Source organism: Maniola jurtina, chromosome 10, assembly GCF_905333055.1.
Source record: "Maniola jurtina chromosome 10, ilManJurt1.1, whole genome shotgun sequence".
Classification (NCBI taxonomy): Eukaryota; Metazoa; Arthropoda; class Insecta; order Lepidoptera; family Nymphalidae; genus Maniola; species Maniola jurtina.
Window position 1 is genome coordinate 13,867,557 of NC_060038.1, and position 26,933 is coordinate 13,894,489.

General features: G+C 36.8%; 1 protein-coding gene across 4 annotated transcripts in view; it reads left to right on the top strand.

Moving 5' to 3' along the window:
- Window positions 1-2,708: 2,708 nt before the first annotated feature.
- Window positions 2,709-26,933, top strand: part of LOC123868894 (cadherin-87A) — a 48,590-nt gene continuing 24,365 nt past the window's right edge. For all 4 annotated transcript variants that reach the window (XM_045911553.1, XM_045911554.1, XM_045911552.1 and 1 more), the window contains exons 1-4: window positions 2,709-3,044; window positions 25,636-25,704; window positions 26,540-26,658; window positions 26,799-26,885. In XM_045911553.1, coding sequence (XP_045767509.1) covers window positions 25,644-25,704; window positions 26,540-26,658; window positions 26,799-26,885 — 267 coding nt within the window. In that variant the 5' untranslated portion in view covers window positions 2,709-3,044; window positions 25,636-25,643. The remainder of the gene's footprint in view (window positions 3,045-25,635; window positions 25,705-26,539; window positions 26,659-26,798; window positions 26,886-26,933) is intronic.

The window sequence follows — 26,933 nt, forward strand, 5'->3', positions numbered from 1 at the left end:
TTGCCAACCTTCGGTATAGCATTCAAATCGATTTGAAAATGAAATGTCTTTCTTTCATGTACTTAAGTGGGACAACTTATGACAATTACAAATAGTATTATGTCCGGACTCTACCACCAGTTCGGAAAGTAGATTCTGCTAAGAAGAACTGGCGATTCAAAATAAATAAAAGTACTATGCAAATAATGAAAGTAGGGAATGTCATGGATAATAATTTATTATTATCACCGTTGTAATGGTAATCATATCCTTATGGGACACTTGCTTTAAATATTAGAATGAGTGTAATATGTAAATGCTGCCCATTCTAAAAAAATATATGATTACTTACTTAATCTAATTTAAAAAATACGTAAAAGTATACTTAATCTAAATGAAAATTAACATAAAATATATAAATATACAGTGAAATAATCAATTTCTTACTAATAATAATTATAGTATGTCAACGTTGTCAACCCCTGCCTAATAAATGAGAGTGAAATGATGCAAATGGGTGCTTGCAGATGAGTATATTATGTGTTGCAAATATTACGAAGCTGCACTCAGATAAACATGGCAAGGTACATTCAATTATTTTATCGCTGACGCGGACGTCATAAATATGAAAAGGTTGTCATTCCCTGCCCATAGAGAGTGAAATGACTAAGGTAGCGTAGTGAGTGTATATTATGTATTATAGTTGCAGTCTTCAGGTAAACATGGCAAGGTCATTAGACTAAATTGTGCCAAATTATCAAGAACGTCATAAATAAGACAAGTGTAATATATACTTATAACTTTCAAACGGCTGAACTGATTTTCTTGGATTATAGCTAAGAACACACTCTATCAAGCCACCTTTTAAACGAAAAAAACTAAATTAAAATCGGTTCATTAGTTTAGGAGCTACGATGCCACAGACAGATACATAGATACACAGGTCAAACTTATAACACCCCTCTTTTTGGGTAGGGGGTTTAAAATGTTGTCGATCGTAGCCAATAGAGAGTGAAATAACTATGATCGCGTGGGGAGTGTATTATGTATACAGTTGTAGTGCTCAGGTAAACATGACAAGATTGTTAGACTAAATTATGTCAAATTATAAAAAAATGACATAAATATGAAAATGTTGTCAACTCCTGCCCATAGAGAGTGAAATGATTGCGGATTTGTGGCGAGTGTATAATGTGTTGCAGTTGTTATGAGACTGCGTAGAGGCAAATATGTATATAGCAAGGTCGTTTGACTAAATTATGTAAAACTATGTAAATAACAAAATCTTGTTATTATGGTAGAGTCAAATCTAGTAACGAATATCGAGCCTGCCTTTGCTAAGAGGTTTTCGTAGTGTACTCTTAACATACGTAGTTTGGTTTTCATTTGAATAATCACCAATCAAACTTAATAAAAAAAATTGTAGATAAGTTCTAGGAATTCATATATTTTTCTATGATTTCCCAGTTCTCCGTTAAAACATCCAGTTTCAATAGGACATGGTTTCAAAAATTTATATACAAATGTTTAAGCCAGTGTAACTTTTTAAATTACTTAGTCAAATTAGGTAGCTATTTTTACGAAAATTTGGCGAACCAAAGACATAGGATATTTGTTTTTTTTTTTTTCAAACCAACAAGCAAATACACTTTTGCATTTAAAACTTAGGTATGTTTGTGAAGTAGATATTTTATAACTGGATCAAAAAGAAAATTCAAAAAGGTTGATAGCACCTGATTAAAGAGAGTGATTCGATTGAACAGCCGTGTTTAGGTCTAAAGGGGACGCGCATCAAATTATCTCAATAAGACGAGGTCTTTTAGGATTTACTTAGGAAAGTTCGCCTGCTGGGTGTAAAAGTGAAATGAATTAAATTAAATCTATGTTTATTCATCTAAATAAGGGAAAAGATATATAAAATAGATATAAGTACTTAAATGTTGGGTGGCAATGTTGGAAAGGTTGGAAAGACGTTATTTTGCGGACATTTCATGCGGTAGGGCGTCTACTAAAAAGGTTTTTTTTTGGAAATTTCACCCCTAAAGGAGTTTAATAGGGGATGAAACAGGATTTTCACAGGACAGGGTTCGTGTAAAAATCCATCATTTTTCAAGTTATATTTATTAAAATTGGTAGGTATTTGGGCTTTCAGGCAAAAATGAAGAAGTACGTGTTTCGGGATTTTTGGAAATTAAAACCTATTTTATTTTTAAAATTAATCTCGAAGCCTTCTCGAAGCTAAGCAGGGGCGGGTCAGCTAGTACCTATTTAATAAAATCACCATAAAAATAATATTAATCTTTCTATTGTGGCCAGATCATGAACTTGCGTATTTCAGAAAGGATACTTATTTCATGATATGGTGGCATTTCATGAAGTAATCAATAACTGGTCATTTGTTTAATCGCAACGTTTATGTTTTAAAAAAGCATTATTTTATTTCTGACCCAATTTTATGCACCAGTGACATCTGTATCACATATGACACACTACATTTTACTTTGAACAACGCCATCTAACGGAAACTTAGCTTACTTTAACGTAGATCATGGATTATGGGTCAGATGCATCAATACTTAACTGTCACGTTAGTTCTTCATACCACCGCTAGTGCTATGAAGCACTTACTTGACACCCCTGTCTATCTCTTTCGCTCACTTATTAAAAATCAATGAGTAAGTGCGATGGAGCATATCGATGGACTGAATGCAACTTGAAATGAACTTGTTATGATGTCAGACGTCAGTTGCAAACGAAATACCATCGTGGTGAGTTATTTAAGCGAATATTTCGCAATTTACAAAGTTTACGCGTGTTACATTGATGAAAAATAGTTACAAATGTGTCAATATTGATGTAAAAGTGATGAGTTTGTTAGTTTAAGTTGTTAGTTGATAGTTTTTCAAGTGTTTTGTAGTGATGTCAGTGATCTTATAGCTAACGGGATTCCGGTATTGAACTTTTGTCTGAATTTTGAGTTGAGACACACCTAGATGTAGGCTGTAACGCGGAAGGAGCCGGATGTTAAGCCATGCGTGAATTTTGATATTTTACTTTACTTAACGGTAAGCTATGATGAGTTATACAATTTTGGTAATTGCTTAATTTTTATAAAGTTATGCACATTTACAAGATGTGTCAATCTTACAGTAGTGTGGTATGCGGAACAGGAGTTTTATTGTATTTTTAGCTTATTTAATGCATTTAGGTATTATGTATCTTTTTTACCCGACTGCGGCAAAGCCACAAGGAAGGGTTATGATTTTAGCAGTCTATGTATGTATGTGTGTATGTTTATATCCAGATTCTGTGTTCCACCGTAGCGCCTAAACTACTGGGTCGATTTTGATGAATGAGGTGTCAATCGATTCGTCGTAAAGGTCCGGGTGACATAGACTACATTTCATACGAAAAAATTGACCTAACGGATATTACATGAAAATGGGGGTCTCCAATATTTTTTTTGTTATTGTATCGAGTGGGATGTCAAATGAAAGAGGAAAAAATTCTGAGTTCATAAATATAAATGTACTACAACATTAAAATAAATAACTGAATTAGGTAAGTACCTATAGGTGTAGCGATTTTTATTAATAATATTAATTTGAAGGCTTTTATTTTACCTTGCTAAATAAACCACTTATTCTTGTTTATTATAAGTATGACTTTTATGCCTAGGTAAATATATTAAGTTCCTACTCTTATGTTATTTTGTTTTGAATTAATTCTAATAAACTTTTAGGTAGGTACTTTACGATAGAGCTAACTAGGCTTAGATAAATTCCTATGACTCAATAAGTTTTTTTTTTTTCTTCTCTCGTCTGGCTTTACACTGATTAGCCAAGTGTGTAGTTATTTACAAGTTAGGAAAACTATATGTATAAGTATGGACTTCGTCTGTGCTGGCGCCCGCCGACATACACGCGGCGCCCCTCTAGAGCGCTTCTCAGTCAGTTCCTCGGTCAGTTCCACCACCAATAAACACCAGCGGGACACAAAAACCGGCCACTTCTAACAAAAAAACACTCCAAAAAGTCACAACACGCGCGCCAACAAACGCCACCACAGACAAAGTCCACTCAATAAGTTAGAGATTATTTTTAAATTCCATAGAGTAAGCCATAGAGTTTATGTAAGACATATTTCCTTAGTGGCCTGCCTCTATCATGGAAGCATTTTGCATTAACGCTAAGCAAAGTAGATAACTACATAGTAATATCTACTAAGTAGATACTAGATGATTATTATGTACAGACTTAAGGTGCCCACGCACCACAACTGCACTGCAGCGGAACTGCGCGTCGCGTCAGCGCCCCGCACGATTTCTCTCCAGCCGCGACGCGCGTATGTCACTGCCGCGCGGCGCGGCTGGAGAGAATATCGTGCGGGGCGCTGACGCGACGCGCAGTTCCGCTGCAGTGCAGTTGTGGTGCGTGGGCACTTTTAGTTACCCATCGTCTAGTGCATTATAGCAAGCCAAGGATCACTGGTAGAGATCTCTTATAGAGATAAGTGCTTCCCTGTCCACTTTTTTTTTCTTTTTGTCTTTATTGTTACAACTTTCTGGTACAAATAAAAATATCTATAAGTAGAACTTTTACGCGCGATTACAGTAAAACTAAAAGCGCGTGGGATTCAATTTTTGAAAATGTGTCTGTAAAAGATTTTTATCATATTATTATAATGTAGTTATCTAGTACTCTACCTACCTATGTACCTAGTACCTAAGTAAAAGTAGAGCTTTTTTTGTGTTGGACATACCTACCTATTCGGGCTTCGCTTCAAATAAGGCCGCTCCGTTTTTGGCGGCAATTTTCGGCGTAAGTGACGTAGGTACTCGTATGAACAGTGTTTTTCACCCGAATAGGTAAGCAAGTAGGTACTTAGTTACTTACCTAGCAGATAGGTAGTCCAACCTGAACACGAGGAGTATGATTGTACAAAAGCAAATCCCAGTGTGGCGCGTGTATGTTATCCTGTCTATGATCTTTTTTTTTTTTTTTTTTTTTCTCTCGTCTGGCTTTACACTGATTAGCCAATGTCAAGTTTGTAGTTATTCACAAGTTATAAGTATATGTATAAATATGGACTCCGTCTGTGCCGGCGCCCGCCGACATACACGCGGCGCTATTTAGAGCGCTTCCCAGCCAGTTCCATCACCAATAAACACCAGCAGAACTCAAAAACCGGCCACTTCTCACAAAAAAACACTCCAAAAAAGCACCGCACGCGCGCCAGCAAACGCCACCACAGACGAAGTCCAAATGAAAAGTCTATGATCACAGTTTAACGATAATTTAGTAGGTCTAGGTATATTGTTAATCTGTGCTATGACCTGCGCAGACCGCCATGTTGCAACTTCGCATTGGATGTTGTGATCTCACTATTATACCCTACTAGATGCCCGCGACTTCGTCCGCGTGGATTTAGGTTTTTCGAAATCCCATGGGAACTCTTTGATTTTCCGGGATAAAAAGTAGCCTTTGTGCTAATTCAGGATACTATCTATCTCCATTCCGAATTTCAGCCAAATCCGTCCAGTGGTTTTTGCGTGAAGGAGTAACATACACACACACACACACACACACACACACACACACACACACACACACACACACACACACACACACACACGCACATATAGTTTTAGTGTGATTACTCACCACGAAAAACCACTGGACCGATTGACACAAAACTTTCGTTGTTAGGTAAGTCGAAAGCGCTTAAGTAACTATAAGTAGAGTAGGAAGATATAGATTGCTAAACTTTCAATACGGCAAGACCTAAATTGTGTTCGAGGGTCAAATAATTTCTTTGGGACAGATAATCTAAACTAGGTAACCTAACTAGGTAAGTATATTTAAGTACTTCATCAACCAACCAATCACTGGCCCACGGTGAGCTGTGAGAATTGCAGCTCGATTGCGTTAGAATGACAGCTACAATGTCATGATCGCAATCACCTCTGATTGGTTGACGCTCGCTCACTATTGGCTACAATGCATTGTTGCAACAAGAATAGCATAAAAGCCAATAACATTTGCGATTGTATTAATGATTGATGCAGGTGTTACGGAATCAAATTCGAAAACGTATATTAGAACTCTTTGACCTGGTTCCTCCTTCACCTTTCTACCATTGTACTGCAAGGCATCGTCAAAGATTGCATCCGTACGTAGTTGAGATTCCTCGGACACGTACGAAGCGATTTGCTTCCTCGTTTCTAATCCGAACCGCTAGGATATGGAAAGCCTTTCCGGCATCAGTTTTTCCTTCCACTTTTAATATGGATACCTTCAAATCAAGAATGAATAGGCAACTTCTAGGCAAGCGCGCTCCATCTTAGGCTGCATCATAACTTCAAGCGCGCTCCATCTTAGGCTGCATCATAACTTCAAGCGCGCTCCATCTTAGGCTGCATCATAACTTCTACGTCTATAAATTTAAAAAAAAACTTAGTTTTATTAAAATATCGCATTATCTGAGTCCGAGTTTGAAATGCAGAAAGAGATGAAAACGTGTCATAACGTCAAATCGACGCGAGGTCGATTGGGCAACGCAAGCACGAAAGAGCTATTAATTATTCTTCTAAACAGCAGTTGTTCTCACGCGACAAGGCTTTAGTTGTGGCTAGGCTTCTTGCAAATATTTACTTAGGTACTCGTAAATTAAGTAGTTACCGGAATTTGTTGGCTAAGCTAATTTTATGGTCGCAGGGTGCCGCTTGTTTCAAATAGATATCCCTACAGGAGGGAAGCTTTCTATCAATGTCCAATACCTATTCTGATAGGGCTGTCGACTATTCTCACAAATTAGTCGATACTAGAGCTAGTTTCTTAAACTGGACCGTTTCAAGCAAAGATTTTTATATAAACCTGTGAGGATGATACTGCCATTGTCGCAATTAAAATACCATAAGCCTACGTTGTCGTATTAGTTTACAAATTGCGAAAAGTCAAATTTAATTTGAATTTCGCGGGCAGGCCCGTCGCTTCCCCCTTAAGAGGGCTCTCTCCGTCACTCGTTTCATACAATCGTAGTTCCAATTTCATTTCAATATTAAGCAACCAAAGTCCATGAAATTTTGCAGACATATTCTAGAAACTAATATGTGTGTCTGTGGTGTTTTAGATTTTTCTAAAAATATGTAGTTTTAAAATTACAGGTGCTCAAATATTTGTATGAAAATTTTTAAGACCACGTAACTTTGAAACCGAATATTTTAACAGAGCCCTGTTAAACGGATAGGTTGTGAAAAGCTAGCAGACAGACAGACAAACTTAGTAGGTACGTACCTACGCATTTTTAATATTAAGTATGGAATGAATAAGAGGCATTTATGTAGTAGGTACCTTAGTGTCTAGTTCTACAGGTTAGAGTCAACAGACTATCTATTAAGAGGATATTTATATGCAGGCGTATGTAGCCTTCCGGTTGGAAAGGTCGTCATTGAAATTCTGTAGTAGTTGCTCACTTCCTGTAAGCTCTACAAGACGTCAATCCAATGACCTAGTTCCTTCACTCGCTCAAATGCCTGCCAGTAGGTACCTATAGGTACATATACTTTCGAAATTCATCCACGAAAGTGTATGTAGGTAGGTAATGTAAATACAAATCTAAATCTATACTAATAAATAAAATTGAAGTGTCTGTCTGTAATTTCGAAATAACTACCTCATATTATGCGATATTATATTATGCCTCATATGTTGCGATATTATGGTGTCGATTCGAATGCATGTACTTGGTTTAGCTCGTTCCTCCGTTGCAGGAAACAGTATGTGGTAGTTGACGAAGACGTGAAAGTACCGTTGTTATCTCAGGTAAACACTGTTCCACGGGGTACTCCACAAGGGTCGAGCCTTAGCCCTTTACTATTTATAATTTATACTGCCGATATTATCCAGAATATACGACACTGCCATGCCCACCTATATGCTGATGACACTCAAATTTACTACCATTTTAACCCGGAACGAACAGCAGAAGCGGCAGAATTAATAAATAAGGACTTGGATTATATTTCTAAATGGTCGGAGGAAAATAGACTAGTTCTTAATGCCAAAAAGACGAATTTTATGGTGTTGGGAAGTAAGCATCAGAGAGCTATCATAAAAGGGAGAAAACCAAATATAGCTATAAAAGGCGAGCCTATTGATAATGTGGCTATCGCAAGAAACTTAGGGCTATATATGGATGAAGACCTAAGATTCATTGAACATCTTAACACTAAGATAAGGAACGCTTTCTACAAGCTAAAAGTACTATACGGTGTAAGGCGTTTTTTGACGGTCGGAGTCCGGCGGATACTCGTGGAATCTCTTATTTTGTCAGCTTTTAATTATTGTGATACTATATACGGACCTAGACTGCTCAAAAAGACTGAAAAGGCCGTTCAACGCATACAGAATGCATGCATTAGATTCTGCTTTGATGTTCCAAGGAGAGGCCATATTACACCTGTTATCAATAGCCATAAAATCCTTAGTATGAAGTCACGTAGGAACTTACACATTGCAATGTTGATTCACAGAGTAATATTTAACAAGCGACCGCCGTACTTATATGACAGACTACACTGGCGAGTTGACAGAGGCACGACTCGATTTCAGCAAAAAAAGAAGCTGGCTATACCTACTCATAAAAAGGCAGGATTCAGGGGCTGTTTCCGTTTTGCTGCAGCTAAGGTTTGGAACGATCTCCCGCCTCCGCTTCGGGAATGGAATTATCCTACTAGCGAGATCACAATAAAAAAGAAATTAAGGAATTTTTATTTAAATGACCAGATCGAGGCAGCTAAATTTATTTACACCTAACTTACTTATTTACACGTCTTAATAATGAAATTAAGGCTAGATATGCTAAATATTCTATCCTAGTCTTATTTATATCCATATATCTGACTAGTGCATAATGTAAATAATTTTAGTTATATAATACATAGATACTTGATTAATTGGAACCATACTATTATTATTGTTGTCTATAATACTACTATTTAAGTTATTAATAATATTATTCGTTAGGTCTAGCTGGGAAGGGACATCTTGTTTAAATCTTATCTTGTTTAGTTTTTATTTTTATTTTTTTTTGCTTGTTATGTGTATGTGTGTGCTTTTTTCTCCTTTTCATTTTTCTTTCTACTGTACGGTTTTTAAGGTTCTTTTTTGGGTTGTACTGTATTCATTTTAATATTGATCAATAAGCAGGGAACGCAACGGGCGCGGTGCGTTTTTATTTTATTAATCAATATTTTTGGAGCAAACTGAAAACCAGCGCTGAGCATTGCCATCAATGCTCGGCCATGCTGAGTTTGCGGCCTATTGCAATTGTTAGTTTTTTTTTAAAGATTTAATTTACTTATAACATATTATGTATGTTTGTCACTAGCAATATGTAAGCAATAAAGCCTATTTATTATTATTATTATTATTATTAAGCTCATATGGTTATTTGAACGATACCATAACTGAATCACCCGGTTTTAAAATTTTTGTCTGTCTGTCTGTCTGTCTGTCTGTCTGTCTGTTTGAAAAGGCTAATCTTCGTAACGGCTGAACCGATTTTGACGGGATTTTCACAGACAAATAGAGGGTTGACCAGGGCGTAACATAGGCTACTTTTTTAACCGACTTTCAAAAAGGGAGTTGTGTTTTTCTACCTACGTACACCGAAATCTCCGAGATTTCTGAACCGATTTGCGTCATTTCTTTTTTAATCGATAGAGGAACTTTGCGACATTGTTTCATAAAAAAATTGGAGTCCAACTCCTCAATCCTGATGCTGCAGGGGATCTGACCAATCCACGCGGGCGAAGCTGCGGGCATCAGCTAGTACGTACATAAAAGGAAAAGGTGACCGACTGACTGATCACACAGTTCAAAGAACTGGAGGGATCGGGCTGGGCATACAGATAGCTATTATAACGTACCTACCTAGACATCCACTGAGAAAGGATTTTGGAATTAGCCCTGACTGCAATCTCATTATTAATCACACTAATATTATAAAGGCGAAAGTTTGTATGTGTGTGTGTGTGTATGTTTGTTACTCTTTCACGAAAGAACCACTGGACAGATTCGGCTGAAATTCAGAATGGAGATAGATGATATCCTGGATTAACACATAGGCTACTCTTTATCCCGCAAAATCAAAGAGTTCCCACTAGATTTCGAAAAACCTAAATCCATGCGGACGAAGTCGCGGGCATCAGCTAGTATTGGATAAATTATACCATCCATCCATAAAGCCAAAATAAAAAACTTTAACAAGCTCTTTTTCTGTTTTTATTCAATTTTGTTGAAAGGCAAGGTTCTCTCCGATTTGATCCATTGTTAATGAATCTGATACGCTTTTGAATTAATGTTCCTACCGAAAAATTATTAAGGTTATGGAAAATAGATATTTAGTTAAACAATGGTAGATACATGTAACTACTTACCAGAAAGTGTGCCTATAATTTTAGTTTGGTAGGTATCTACTTACTAACCCACTTAGTTCTGTTATACAATTACACGATCTGTAAATCATAAAATACATGGAAACTGTCTTAGAAACCTTTACCTAGGTCCTTTTAGGGTTCCGTACCTCAAAAGGAAAAAGGGAACCCTTATAGGATCACTTTGTTGTCTGTATGTCTGTCTGTCTATTCGTCCGTCCGACCGCCTGTCTGTACGAATAATATTGTTATTCGTAGACAATAGTAAGTAGTATTTTTATAATCCTGTTACTTGCAGAGAAGGAAAAGTCTTTTAGATCTATCAATTTGAGATTAGGTAGCTGTATCTACAATCAAAATTAATACGCGGTCGAAATATCACACTTAATATTATAAAGGCGAAAGTTTGTGTGTGTGTGTGTGTGTGTGTGTGTGTGTGTGTGTGTGTGTGTGTGTGTGTGTGTGTGTGTGTGTGTTTGTTACTCCTTCACGCAAAAACTTCTGGACGGATTTGGCTGAAATTTGGAATGGAGATAGATAATATCCTAGATTAGCACATAGGCTACGTTTTAGCCTGGAAAATCAAAGAGCTCCCACGGGATTTCGAAAAACCGAAAAACCTAAATCCACGCGGACGAAGTCGCGGGCGTCAGCTAGTAGTAGATAGTTCCTTTCATTCAAGAATCATTACTTACCTATACCCAAGAGTGGTCTCTATTCTCAGTCTTTATTAATACTGTTCAAGGCTTATGAAGGCAGCTAGGTATTGTAGCGGTGAAAGCAAGCGACCTTGTGACATGCGCGGAGGTCTGAGTTGACATTCAACTGGCTATGCGACTTGCATTACCACTCTCTGCTTCAAGCTTTGAACATCATCATGTTGTAATCCCTATTCTATTACCTATTGAACTACTATTAATAATACTATAGATAATGCTGCAAAATAAGTATTACGATCTCACACTATAAATGCGAAAGTGTGTTCGTTTATTAGTTTGTCCTTCAATTACGCCATAACGGAGCAATCGATCGAACTATTTTTTCTGCCCTGTATACGAGTATACCTACTTCAAGGCTCTGGAGATATAGGCTACTCTTTGTCCCGGAAGATCCTAGGTTCATAATGGTAGGTAGGGTGACAATTCAATGTGATCAATCACTACTAGTACCTACCAACTGCCGTCGTGTCCCGTTACTTCGCCTGGTTTTTGACAGTTTTTGTCTTCCCGCCTAGAGAGTGTTTTTTATTTCAAGTCCTGCTTTTAATATGTGGTGGCCTTTAGACATGACTATAAATTAAGACTGTTACGAAAAGTAATGCAGTTTTTAGAATGCCTCAAAAACTGTTTTGACTGAGCTAGGCGAAGTAAGGGCACAATTCCTAACTTCGCCTAGCAGCGTTTCTATGTTTATTGTCTATAATAACTGTCTCTGAAAAAGCGAAAGACCTATAGATTATGCCGCAAAATCATCTTGAAACGTATATGGCAGAAAACAAAGTTCATTTTAGAAAAAAATTATCGGTAGGCGAAGTTAGGAACCCAACTGCCGTTGTTTCCATACATTTGTTCTTTTTTGCTAAGGGTTGTCAAAAGAAAGGAATCATAAAAAATACATATTAATACTGAACATGGTTTTCATTAAAAAAAAATACAAATCCTTAAAAGTTTTTATGAAATTTTTAATGAGAAAACTAAAACCAAAATTAAATCTAAAAACTAAATCAGTAGAAGTACCATAAAAAATCAGACTTTTTTAGAAGGTAGGAAAGCGCACAAAACAAAAAATGTTGCAATAACAAATACAAACAATAATTTTTGAACAAATTAAGTGTATATAACACAATAAAAGTAAGTAGTAATGATTGCCTTTATTTTATATACAAACAGAAATAAATCAATATTTTTTCTTCTTGAACAGTACAAAGTACGAACCCACGAGACAGTTTTTTTACAGTTTTTTTTAAAACTAAGATTTGTTTGTTCAGTTGTGTTGTTGTATTCAGTTGGATAAGTGCCTATTATTATCTATACTAATCTATCTATACTAATAAATAAAATTGAAGTGTCTGTCTGTAATTTCGAAATAAGTACCTCATATTAAGCTCATATGGTTATTTGAACGATACCATAACTGAATTAAAATTTTTGAATTGTCTGTCTGTCGGTTTGAACGGGCTGATCTTCGGAACGGCTGAACCGATTTTGACGGGATTTTCATAGACAAGTAGAGGGTTGACTAGGAAATAACATAGGGAACTTTTTAACACACTTTCAAAAAGGGAGTTTTGTTTTTCTACCTATGTACACCGAAATCTCCAAGATTTCTGAACCGATTTGTGTATTTTTTTTTTATCAATAGAGGAACTTTGCGACAATGTTTCTAAAAAATTAGCATTCCAACTCCTCAATCCTGATGCTGCAGGGGACCTGACCACCAAAACTGATAGGTACAAATGAATTTATCAAAGATTAAGTGACAACCCTAGGGTTAGGCGAAGTACGGGACCATCATGGTGGCCGCAGTTACCTTGTTGATAAATCTTGATGTAACTCATTATCTACATAAGATATATTGAAAACAATTGTACAACATAAAAGACGATAAAGTAGTGATTTTATTTTACAATAAAATTTTGCCATACTTGTCGTAGATTCTTGGCGGCACGTAAAGTTTTTGACGGGTAGAAAAAAACATCTCACTTCCCGCAGCAGATAAATGGCTCTGGTCGCTATTGTTGTAAAGTTAGTTACAAATGGTCAGGAATAGTATTGCCGTAGATAACACTAGTATTGTATTTGGTAGGTTTTGAGCTGTTCGGTTCCCAACTTTAGCAGATTTTTCGATGTTTTTAAAATTAGGCGAAGTATGGTTTAGCAGGCGAAGTAACGGGACACGACGGTGCTTATTATAAACAAGTGTAAATTAAAAATTTATAGCACCCCTGACAAGTGAAGTTTACAGTAACTAGAAAAGAACTGATAACTTTCAAACGGCTGAACCGATTTTCTTGGATTATAGTTAAGAACACTCTCGATCATGCCACCTTTCAAACAAGAAAAACTAATTTAAAATCGGTTCATTAGTTTAGGAGCTACGATGCCACAGACAGATACACAGATACACACGTCAAACTTATAACACCCCTCTTTTTGGGTCGGGGGTTAAAAAAACCTTTTATGCAGAGTTTACGTTCGGAACAAAATATCGATTCGATTTTGAATTTGTATGAGTAATCTCAATAAAATGTTTATTTAATCACAGTATCCTAAATCGTAAAGGTTAAAATACTTACGTCAGCATTCAATTAATAAAACAAATCGATTTAAAACTTTATCATAAAATGTTCTGCATAAAGAAATCCTTGATCGGGCTTTAAAGCTTTTTTAATAATAATAATAATAAATAGGCTTTATTGATTACTTATTGCTAGTGACAAACATACATATGTTATAAGTAAATTAAATCTATAAAAATAAAAATAAACTAACAATAGCAATAGGCCGCAAACTCAGCATGGCCGAGCATTGATGGCAATGCTCAGCGCTGGTTTTCAGTTTGCTCCAAAAAAATATTGATTAATAAAATAAAAACGCACCGTGCCCGTTGTGTGTTTAATAAAAACCAGACTATTCTATGCATCTTCTGTTCATTTTCATCAACTAACGGTTGATGAAAATGAATGGTCTATGAATGATGTACATACAGGTCTCTTGAGGGACTTACACATGCCAAGCTCTAGCGTTGCCTAGGTTACCTAAGGGTAATTCACTCTTCTAATGGTAAGAGAGGTTACTCACTAATCCGATCTCTGATCCAAATCCAAGCTATTCAGTGGACATCTTTGATATATCTACGTCATATTATGTCCGATTTGAATCCGAGGCACATCCGAAATATTCTCACGGATGTCGGAGAGAACTCGGATGACGGAAGTCGGAGCTAGTGCGTAAGCTACCATACTAATAGTTGTATGATTACTTCGGAACGTTCATGGATTCGGATCGGATGCAGTGCGTAATCGCCCTAAACCTGCACTGCCAATCTTCACCCAGCAAAATCCTATAACATTTATGAAAAAAATACGTGCGGGCGGTTTCGTACAATTTCCATATCATTTAGGATCCTGACGAAAAAATCGCACGGCTAAATTTCGCAGTGCAGGCTTGCCCTAAATGTTAAAGAACGAAAAGAAAATGTTACCAACTTTACGAAATTATGAACAAATTTAAGAATCTTATTTTAACGATTACAATATGTCGGTAAATAATGACTCTACCAGACTCTATCAGTAATCTTTTAGAACTTCTTTTGACATGTTAAACAAGCCCAGAAAGCCTTATTTCAGGAAAGATTATGTAAATTCAGAGTCTTAATGTCCGTTTTCCAGTATTACAATAACAAAAGTGGCAATTATTATTAGAATAACAAAAGACAAGTAACAAAGTCAAACAGCTCAGACCAGATTTCTATTACTCTCTTCACTTGTAACTGGTCATACGACACCAACTGTCCGTTCATATAAAACAATACCCAAGAGTTTCACTTTCGTTTTAAATGTCAAACGGAAAACAATATGAGAAATGTACACCTTCCCATTTAATACACATTAGGTAACTACCTTATTATGTACGTGATTAAGTGCACAATTGTGTAACTTAAAGTGATTAGCAAGTTGTGCTGCTGACTGTATAGGTATAACCAAGCGGTAATCGGGTAGTGTATCGGAATAGGAATTACGCATTGCTAAACTGTCTACCGCTCATTAAAATTCCTGAATCATAATATTATTATTATTAATTGAAGAGTTATTTATGTAACCTTTCAAGGTAATCAATAATAATTAATAATCGTACTTATACGTATAAACGCATAACTTATTCATAACTAACTAATATAGTTAGGTAAATAAAATATATAATATAAGTAACTTGTATCTACTGACGTATATAATAACGTAGGTACCTACCTATCGAACCACTGGTAAATTGGTTTGACGATTAGAATCGTCAAAACAATCGTTTTTAAGTGCTTTAGAAAGCACTTAAAAAGTTTACTTGAATAAAAATATATTTTGTTCTATTCTATTCCATTCTATTCTACTCTACGCTACCTATTCTACTCTACTCTACTCTAATTTACTCTATTCTACTCTACTCTCCTCTTCTCAATTCTATTCTATTCTGACTGTCTTAGAATAAGTAGTGTACATGCTGGCTTTGTAATTGGGTGTCAAGGTGTCAAGGTAGTAATTATTTACGTATATGTGACTAGCTGACCTGCCCCGGCTTCGCACGTGTGGAGTTTTTGGAAATCAGGAGGGGGGTGGCACTTCTGTAAATCCTGAAACAGATTCATTTTAGCCCGAAACCCCAAATACCCTCTGCACACAAGTTACATTTTATTAATTGACACACGTCAAATAATAAAATGAAACTTGAAAAATGGCGGACTTTCATACAAACTTTGGTCACCCATTTAAGCCCTTGGGGGTGAAATTGCTAAAAACCCTGAAACACGCTTTAAGTAATTAGAAATTAGAGGTATTTCTTAATTTTTAAGCAAAAGCCCAATTTCATAGATATTATTGACGAAAGCATCTTTTTTTTGCATCATTGATTTTGCATATCTATCTATCGGCAGTTCGCCGGTAGTAGTCGAGTTTTAGTGCTGTTTAATTTCATCTTATACATAGTAGTCATGCTGAAATATGAAATATAAAAGAAAGTCATGTAATCACCAGATATGATTGGTAAGTAGCTGGTATAAGGAACAATACCTACTTAATCTCCATTTCTAAATCAATCTTGCAACCAATCGCTCTTAGTTTTGCCTCCATTGCTCAATGCCTAGTGTTGATTGTTGATGTAATTAGATTACATAGGTACATTTCAATTGTAGTGATAAGTGGTTGCTTGTGTAAGTTGCATTGTGATTGGAAAGTTCTCGAATCAGTGATAAAAACCGAAAAATATAGTTTCCTGAAAAATTAAATAGGTACCTGCTTAAAACTAAAAGTGCCTCCGTTTTCTTTTTAGGGTTCCGTACCTCAAAAAGAAAAAGTGATCTTATAAGGGTTCCATGTTAAGATCACTTTGTTGTCTGTCTGTCTATCTGTCTGTCTGTCCGTATGTCGCGTCTGTCAGGAAAACCTATAGGGTACTTCCCGTTGACCTAGAATCATGTAATTTGGCAGGTATGGGGAATTTTTCCATCGTTGTCCGTGTGTTTGTACATCACAAAAAAAAATTAAATTGTATTGATGAACAAATAATTTAGTATTTTTTATTTTCAAAGTAAGCTAACTATATCAAGTGGGGTATCATAATGAAAGGGCTGTGCCTGTAATTTTAAAACAGATTTTTATTTATTTGTGTGCTAATAGTTCATGATTTATCGTGTAAAATGTCGGAAATAATACCCGAGTACGGAACCCTCGGTGCGCGAGTCTGACTCGCACTTGGCCGGTTTTTACTGTAGTATATGATAGGTAAATAAGATTCCACGTAGGCGAAGTCGCAGCTAACACCTACTTCGACTAAGTCTCAACATCAAGATCTAGATTGTATTATGCATCTAACTCTTAGCAATGCGAACAATGCTGTGAAGCGGGTTACCCATTTGTAAACATGCTGCTGGCTCGCTCTAATCTAACGAATAGGTAATTATAATTAAGTAGCTACTATAAAGTAAGGAATGTTACGGCTATACTCATGTAAGCCCGACTAGTTTCAAACCAATCCGAGGTCCATTTTCATAGGGATTCCACCGACGCGCAGCGATCTTAGTCCCTATGAAAATGGACCTTGGATGGGTCCGAAACTGTGGTCCGAAACTAGTCGGGCTTACATCGACTAATTACGTGAGTAGGTATTATAGCCGTAACATTCTATACTTATAATAGAAATCACTTACGATAGTATTGCAGTACGGATAAATTCCTTCTTGATAAATTAATTTATTATTAAATATAGAGGCATGGCTTTGTGCTTGAAATTTTATTTGATAAACTCCCTAGTACAATGATGAGCGCTATGGTTTGTTTGACAATAAAATCATTTACCGACCGAAGCGAGTCTCAGAGTCTACTTGGATGAATTTTCATTTGTCTGTCCGTCCATTCGTCTGTACAGAGTTATAAAAGTTCAGAATGAATGCACATAATTAGGTCATAATTCTAGGTCAACGGGAAGTACCCTAAAAGGTTTTCTTGACAGACACGACAGATGGACAAACGGATAGACAGACAGACAACGAAGTGATCCTAGAAGGGTTCCTTCGTCCTCTTGGAAACGGAACCCGATGCGGAACCCTAATAAGAAGAGAAGTACAGGTAGTAAGGTAGTTATGAGATTCTAGCTATACTTACTCACCTACTCCATACATATTATAAATGCGAAAGAGTGTCTGTCTGTCTGTCTGCTATCTTTTCACGACCCACCAGTTTAACCGATTCTGACGTTTGGTACAGGGTTAGCTTATATCCCGAGGACTCGAGTCGAAAATCAAAGAGTTCCCACGGGATTCCTAAAAACCCACCCGCTTAACCGATTTATATGAAAGCTACCGAGGTAGCTTGCGTCCTTGTAATTGACATAGGTAACTTTTTACCCCTGAAAATCAAACTGTTTCCACGGGATCTTTAAAAAACCTAAATCTACGCGGACGAAGTCGCGGGCATCCTCTAGTCACACTTATCACACTAATAATATTATAAAGGCGAAAGTTTGTATGTGTGTGTGTGTGTGTGTGTATGTTTGTTACTCCTTCACGTAAAAACTACGGGACGGATTTGGCTGAAATTTGGAATGGAGATAGATAATATCCTGGATTAGCACATAGGCTACTTTTTATCCCGGAAAATCAAAGAGTTCCCACGGGATTTCGAAAAACCTAAATCCACGCGGGCGAAGTCGCGGGCATCCTCTAGTACCTCATAAAATGCCATAGCGTGTAGAACTAGATTTGTTACGCAATGTATAAGTACTAGACGAGATGTCGACGGCGCGGTCGCGTCGCAAGGCAAGTTTTTACGCTTACTTCAATCATGGGTTTACGTGTAAATACGACATTATTGTAGCTGCAAGCAGAGATCTGTCTCTTGCGTAAGATAAACTGGTAGAGTGACAAGAACTATTAGGTATAATATTTTTTCTGAAGCACCTACCTACCAAACTACAGGTACATGAGTAAAGATCCCATAGTGTAGAGCAGGTTTCATATTAGCCTAGGAAAAATCTACATAAATGTATGATGTGTGGCTTAATGCTAAAAAATCTACCCAATTTTCAGAATATGTAGGTATTTTGTTAAAATTAAAACAAAGGTACATTCACGGAAGTATAATACTTCTATTTGCCTAGATTTTATCCTAACTTCTAATTATAGAAAGAGAGTCAGTGCGGGCCAGACCTTCGTTATTTTATAAAAGCTGAAAGTTTCTCTGCGTCCTCTGCGTATTGTCCCCAGCACAGGGAGGAACGATCGCCGACTATGCATCGTGCATCACGTTATGCATTGCCAGACACTTAGTATCACTCCTTACCAGACGCCATTAAATTTTAAAAGTTTTAAGAGTGTCTGGCAAGGGGTTGCCACAAAACAAAGTACCTGGCAATGCATGATGTGATTTCTAATACTATTCCGAAGAAAATATTAATAAAAATATAAGTACTCTAGATTTTTTACAACTTTATTACCTGTTATCTCCCAAAGTTACTCCAAACTTTATAGTCGCTGATCGTTCCTTCCTGTGCTGAGGACAACACGCACATAAACTTTCAGCTTTTATAAAATAACGAAAGTCTGGCAGGCGCTGGCTCTTGGTCCATTAGGTTTATGGATCGAATAACAATCTAATCGCGTGACAAAATTTTCGTTTCATGCACTAGGTAATGTGCTAAACTGTACAATGTCACACTTTACTGGACCGTATAATCTTTGGGGCAGCTGTAGTAAAACTATGTAATTAGAGCAGTTGTAGCTAATGGAGGCATGTATTTGCGTCTTTAAGTAGGGTAACCTTGAGTTGTAGGTTACTACTGAGACAGGCCTGATTTAACATACGTGAAATATTTATCAAACTACGATTATTTAGCTTTTTACAGTAATAAAGCTGAAACCAAGTCATTAACACGATATTATAAATTCGAAATATGATTTTGTATGCAGATTTTCTCTAATAGAACTTAGAAGGATGTTTTGAAAGATCTTTAACTAGATCTATGTAAATATTACGCCAATCTATTGTTCTAGAGCGAGGGCCAGACCTTCGTTATTTTATAAAAGCTGAGTTTCTCGGTGTATTGTCACCAACACAGGGAGGAACGATCAGCGACTGTGACTGTAACAAAGGTGTAAAAAATCTTACGTCAAAGTTTAAAGTGTACTTAACTTTCACGTAAGATGTTTTACACCTTTGTTACCTGTTATCTCGTTCTTCCCTGTGTTGGGGACAATACGCAGAGAAACTTAGCTTTTATAAAATAACGAAGGTCTGGCCCTCGCGGGCTCTTAGTCCATTTAGTTGCGGCATGATAACCAACTAACCAACAAAGAAACACAATTTCGCTTTTATAGTAAGTATTAGAGAAATTTTCACAGTGTGTCGCTTTAACAACAAAATTAAAACTTCAAAATGGCTGCCATTCAAATAATAAAAATACATAGTACCTTATACGATGGTATGGATAACGGAACCCTTCGCATCCGCTTCGCACTATACTGGTTTTTATGGTTAGATCTTAATTCCTTAACTTTGACATAGTTAAAAATTACGCATTGTGTTGTTAGACTTTTTATATTTTTGTCGTCCATTGTTAAGAAACAATAAAATCATTAAAAAATAAAGCAGAATATGAACATTCTCTCACGCTGGTCACCCCAGTGTGAACACAGCTCACGTAGAGGTCATTTGCGCGTAACTGTACGATAATGGTGGATTCTTGCTGGATTAACGGTCCGGGTCAACCTCAATAATGCAAAGTATCGTCATTCGTCACAGATTCGCTACTGGCGATTTCGTAGTGTCGTGACAGTAGGCATGTCGGGGGTTCGATCCCAGGCAATTTGAAAATTCAACCACTAAGGGGGTGTAAAATAGGGGTTTGAAAGTGTAGTCCACGCGGTTGAAGCTGTGGGCATAAGCTAGTGTATGTAAAAATAAAATGCTTGATAAACGATTAAATTAAAAATCGGCGAAGTGCGAGTCAGACTCGCGCACTGAGGGTTCCGTACTCGGGTATTTTTCCAACATTTTGCACTATAATTCAAAAACTATTTTACATAAAAATAAATAAATATGTATCTGTTTTAGAATGTACAGGTAAAGAAAGCCCTTTCATAATATGATACTCTACTTGGTATAGTTATCTTACTTTGAAAATTGAAACACATTTTTTTTTAAAGATGTAATCACAAATTCGCGGTTTTCAGATTTATTCCTGTGCTTGTGCTGTAAGACCTACCTACCTGCCAAATTTCATGATTCTAGGTCAACGGGAAGTACCCTATAGGTTTCTTGACAGACACAACGGACGGACGGACTGACAGACAAATAACAAAGTGATCCTATAAGAGTTGCGTTTTTCCTTTTGAGGTACGGAACCCTAAAAATTAAGCATTGACCTATAACCCTGTAACGTAGTAAATCGTAGTTTAGAATAGGTAAGCATTTTTTCACAGGGCACCTACCACCGGACTTACAGCATTGTTCTATTTCGTGATTCAATGGCTACGCTTAGATCTATATCATAGCGACATGGTTGCACAACGTATTGTTCGCGCTTGATCTGGTTTCGGAGTTGCAAGGTTTTTTTAGTTTGCGGTTACTTGCAATTTTAAGCTATTTTTGTGTAATGACGCATGGAACGGACGTTGGCTTTGTCCACAGAAAAGTCGCTCAGGCCAACATAGCTCGCTCCATAGCAAACCATGTTTGGTATCTCTCTCGGGGATAAAATCCGGAACAAGGAAATTCGCAGAACAAAAGTGTCCGTCGACCGATACCATACCGGTTTTTACTCCATATCGGTTGTCCATCCGTGGAGACTACGTGTTACGTCCCAGAATCAGAATGAGGGGTCTATACCACAATGGCCAAATGCGTGCGCACTCACTCTACCACATCGTGGTGTGGAAATGAGTTATTTGGCCAAAACGAGTGTTGGAGTGGGCTTTGTGGCGCTCGTACGCTAAAACTATTGAGTCTACAAAAAAAGGTGATTACATAAATTGTAGGAAATTGTCTCTAGTTTAATTATTACATAATTATTACATAGCCATTTTTATCGTAAAATGAGTCGGAAAGAAGTTTTCGTCAAAAAACTGTTTTAGGACGCCATTTTTCCAAGATGGCGGCGCGAGTGGCAAAGGTACGAGGTGGAAAAATGAAAATTCGGAAAGAGTACGTCGAAATCTATAAAATTAATAATTTGCAAAACTCCCGGAAAGCTTTCCGGATAAGGCCCTTTTTGAGCACCAAATTACTGGACTATTATAATATATTGGCCCAGTAGACAACAACTATCGGTTGAAATGACGCGGACGCGCGACTATGACATGTTTAATGTGACTCTCAAATCGTCATATGAACGAAATCTACACTAAACATGCAAATTAATATCACAGTTTAAAGCATTATTCACGCAACAGCTGAATTGTGTCGTGGGATAATGTTTTGCAACCAATTAAGTGCTGGTAACAGAATATCCAATTTGGTTAGACACTAAACGGCTATAAAATTATTTTCTCAAATATAGTAGCGGCAGGCAAACGAACTTCCTGACCCCGACACTGCCATTTCAAAAATTGTTTTAATTTTTTTTTTTAAAGAATATTACCCATGTTAAATGACTAATATTCCCCTTTCCTCTCCAACTAAGCGTCAGGCTTGTGCTAGGAGTAGGTACGACAATAGTTCAACGGGCGGGGTTAGAACCGTCTACTTTTCGGTTTTCAGTCCACTCCTTTACCGGTTGAGCCATTGAGACTTAAATGGTTAGTCAGCAGGTTATCCAAGACAACAACACAAGATAAATCTAGAACAGAACAGCAAACAATCATAATAACTTAGTTGCTACTGATATAACATTATAGTCTACGTAAAAGTATAAATATTACATAAAATTTCATAACTGATTAGGTCGGAAGTCGGAACCAACCAAGTTGGTGCGTCTGTCGACAGCAAAGACCGGTTCGGTGTATATTACCGTATTAAACGCCAATTAACCTTAGCTCGTTGTGCAAATATATTTTTTCTAATTTTTAAGTAATTTTATCCATTTTAATATCTAGAAATTATTTGCACGCGGAGATAAACTCTGTTGCAATTACGAATTATTACGCTTTATAAATATGTATTGCCTTAGCATAAAAATTGCTAGATTAAAGTATAAAATACCTAGCCGTTTCACAAGATATGAAATTATTTTAGTAACTAGTTTAGTAGAATTGTAAGTTAGTACAGAAAAGAGAAATTGCTGAATTTTTTTTTGCGTAGTATACAAATATCTCTGTACATCTATGGCTGTTTAACCTGTGCTTAATTTTAACTTAACAGCTTTAATCTTATAGTTTATCTTTGAAAATGGCCGTGATACACAGACAGACAGGACAGACAGACAGGAAGAAAGTATAAGGTTTCCTTGCTTTACTATGGAACCCTAAAAAGAAAGTATTCGTAACTAGCTGATGCCCGTGACTTCGTTCGCATGGATATAGGTTTTTAAAAATCCCATAGAAATTAGTTGCTTTTCCGGGATTCCTATGTTAGTCCGTGTAAAATCTATCTCCATTCTAAATTTCAGTCATATCCGTCCTGATTGCGTGAAAGAGTAATTAAATAAACATACAAACATACACACAAACTTTTGCCTTTATAATATCAGTGGGGTTAGGTTACTAAGTTACTGAAAATTCTTTATTACGTACAAAGAAAATATAGTAAGTAAGATAATTGATTGCATACATAACTAAGTCAATTTACGAAACACTAAACTAATTAACCAAGAAACAACCTATTATGTAATTAAAGACAAAATCTAATGTTTCTCGGCCTTGTATTAATTGACCCTAGTAATTGAAGGGTCGGTACTCGGTAGTATCTTATTACCTGTCGAGCTGATTGCAGCAAATTTGCGAAAATACTTAGTTATAGTTTATCAAAATGTAGGTATAGATACTTACCCTATTATGTATCTAACTATTCGGCAAGTGGGTGTCATTTCCGTAGAAGCTTTTATAGTACCTACCTAACTGCATATTTCGCTCATTAAAAATAAACTGACCCTACCCGAAATCTGGCTTTTTCAATGTGGCCATATTTTAAAGATTTTCGTTTATCAATAATTGAGCTTAAAACGGTCATCTACCTAGTATAAATTTACGAGACATGAATCTATAAGGGACCGTTGTTTTCTCGCAGAACTACAGCTAATTCTAACTCAGAACCATTGAACTACTAATGCTCAGAAGCATAGAATTAGTCTATGCTCAGAACTGCCAATTTTTGGATAGTGCTCTTTTTATTTACAATAGGCGATTTGCTAAAATAGTGAAGTACCTACTAAAGGACGTAAATGGGATTGGGTAGGTCATTACGATTAATATGTGCCGTATGCTAAAATGACTTGTAAGCAAAATCTTCTGGCGTTGATGATTAGGAAACAGTAGATTTTTAACCAGGCACCTACTTATAGCACATTGTAATACAGTGGGGCCCTAAACCTAAATAGCTTTCTTGACAGACAGACAACAAAGTGATCCTATAAGGGTTCCGTTTTTCCTTTTGAGGTACGGAACTCTAAAAACCGAACGCGAGCATCATCTCGTTTCTGATAACATGTAGCCGGCCTAATGATTTTGACAACATTCGCTCAATTCGAACGAACTCTAAGTTTGTGGAGTTCGTAAATGATGTCGATTTCAAAAACATCAGTCTGGAAGAGCCCGGATAAATATAGACAGTATCTAATAGTACCGTACGCCCTTGGAAGCAATTTAGATGCAATTGAGTACCTATTGACAGGAAGCCCGTATTTCTGTGCTTACTATCAGGCGATCATGCAATCTATATAGTACAACTAGTTGCCTCTCTATGCAATCTATAGCCTGCGAGTTTGTTCAAACCCCTTTTTTAGCCCCTTAAATAAATAAATAAATAAATAAGCAGGTCTGCTGCACAGACAAAATTGCGACACCCAAAACTGGGTATTCATAATAATTCTACCTTGTATAATCATAGTATTTAATCCAAATGTTATATTTAACAGGGCTCTCTCCGTCACTCGTTTCATACAAACGTAGTTCCAAATTCATTTGATTACTAAGCAACCAAAGTCCATGAAATTTTGCAGACATATTCTAGAAACTAATATCTGTGTCTGTGGTGTTTTAGATTTTTCTAAAAATATGTAGTTTTAAAATTACAGGGGCTCAAAGATTTGTAAGTGATTTTTTAAGACCGCGTAACTTTGAAACCGAATATTTTAACAGAAATCTTGAAAACCACAGACATAGATATTAGTTATTAGAATATGTCTGCAAAATTTCATGGACTTGGGTTGCTTAGTATTCAAATGAATTTGGAACTACGTTTGTATGAAACGAGTGACGGAGAGAGCCCTCTTAAGGAATGTATTTATGGAATTGCAATAAATTGATTGAAATTTGAAATAAAATAAATTAAAATAGCCATTTATTCTACTACCTTATTTCCTAATTACCCCTTAGGTTTTCAAAATTCATTAATTAGCGGAGGTCTACGTCATAATAGAGCCTATCATCTGCATGCAAAATTCAGCACGAAAAGTCCAATAGTTGTGCGTTGATAGATCAGTCAGTCAATCCTTTTATTAACCCCCGACCCAAAAAGAGGGGTGTTATAAGTTAGACGTGTGTATCTGTGTATCTGTCTGTAGCATCGTAGCTCCTAAATTAATGAACCGATTTTAATTTAGTTTTTTTTGTTCGAAAGGTGGCTTTGATCGAGAGTGTTCTTAGCTATAATCCAAGAAAATCGGTTCAGACGTTTGAAAGTTATCAGCTCTTTTCTAGTTACTGTAACCTTCACTTGTCGGGGGTTTTATAAATTTTTAATTTACACTTGTATACATTCACATTGGCCCACAACTCCATCCGCGTGGATTTAGGTTTTATGAAACATCCTGTACGAAATTCTTGTTCAGTGTCCCAATTTGATACCATTTTCTTCCTTCCAGGACGCAACATGGCGTCGGGATGGCTCCCAGCGGTGGTCTGCGTCTCAATAATCTTCTGCTTTCAACATGGTAAGTAGTAAGCAATGCAATTCAAATGATCATGATGACAATGGAGTCATTTTATTCCTTTGTGGAACTTAGGGCTAGCAGCATTCGTTGATAAACTTTTAAGTTTTTCTTCGATGTCACGTGAATCGAGCATTCTAACGGGCTTTAAGGTTCATCATCATGATCAACCCATCGCCGGCCCACTACTAAGAACAGGGCTTGGCAATTCATCAATTGGCAGACTTTGTAGCGGTTGCCACATTCACAATGCGTACACTTCATACACCTTTGAGAATATTATGGAGAACTCTCAGGCATGCAGGTTTTCTCATGATGTGACGTGACGTATGTATTTTAGAACTAACCAAGAGTGTGATGAGATATTTCCAAAAGTAAAAGTTGCTAAACTCAGTCAATTAGACCTCTAAGCACAAACTACGAAGCCAGTGTTCAGGTTTAAATTAACACCAAATCGATGTAAATTGTTAGACGAAGATCACGGTTACCAACTGTAATATAGACAAAACGAAGGTTCTGTAATAGAATAGAACTAATCTTTGAAAGAATAGTAGAGTTAGTTGTTCGAGTGAGACGCACGCACGCACGCAAGCACGCACACGCGCGCGCGCACACACACACACACACACACACACACACACACACACACACACACACACACACACACACACACACACACACACATACACATGCCGAGTCGAAGATGACTATTTACTTTTGAATACCGGCGATGCAGCGTTAAACTTTTAGGTACCTCGTACCTAGGTTAGGTATTCTGGTGCTTCCGCTATATCAGTGTCTGTTAATTTATTCTAATAGCTTTTATGAAAATGTGCAGGTTCTGCCAACAAGTTGCCAGTATTCACTCAGGACACGGATAAACTGACGCTGTCGGAGAGCACGCTGGTTGGCACCATCGTGTACACACTACAGGGGACAGATCCTGACGGATTGCCAGTAAGTACCAACTGTTTAATTATATTATGTAAAGTTCAGTATAGAATGACGCCAGCCTGCTAGACCATGATAGAATAGAATATATTTTTACAAGTTAAATGACAATAAAATCATAATAACTTATTTTATTTCTGTTTCAGTTGCGGTACGGATTGGTCGGAACGGACAAGTTTTCAGTCAATCCGATGACCGGGGAAGTTACCCTAGTCCAGCCATTAGATAGAGAGGTAAAATTAACAGCGTTTTGTCTCGGCAAGAACCATAGACCACCAATT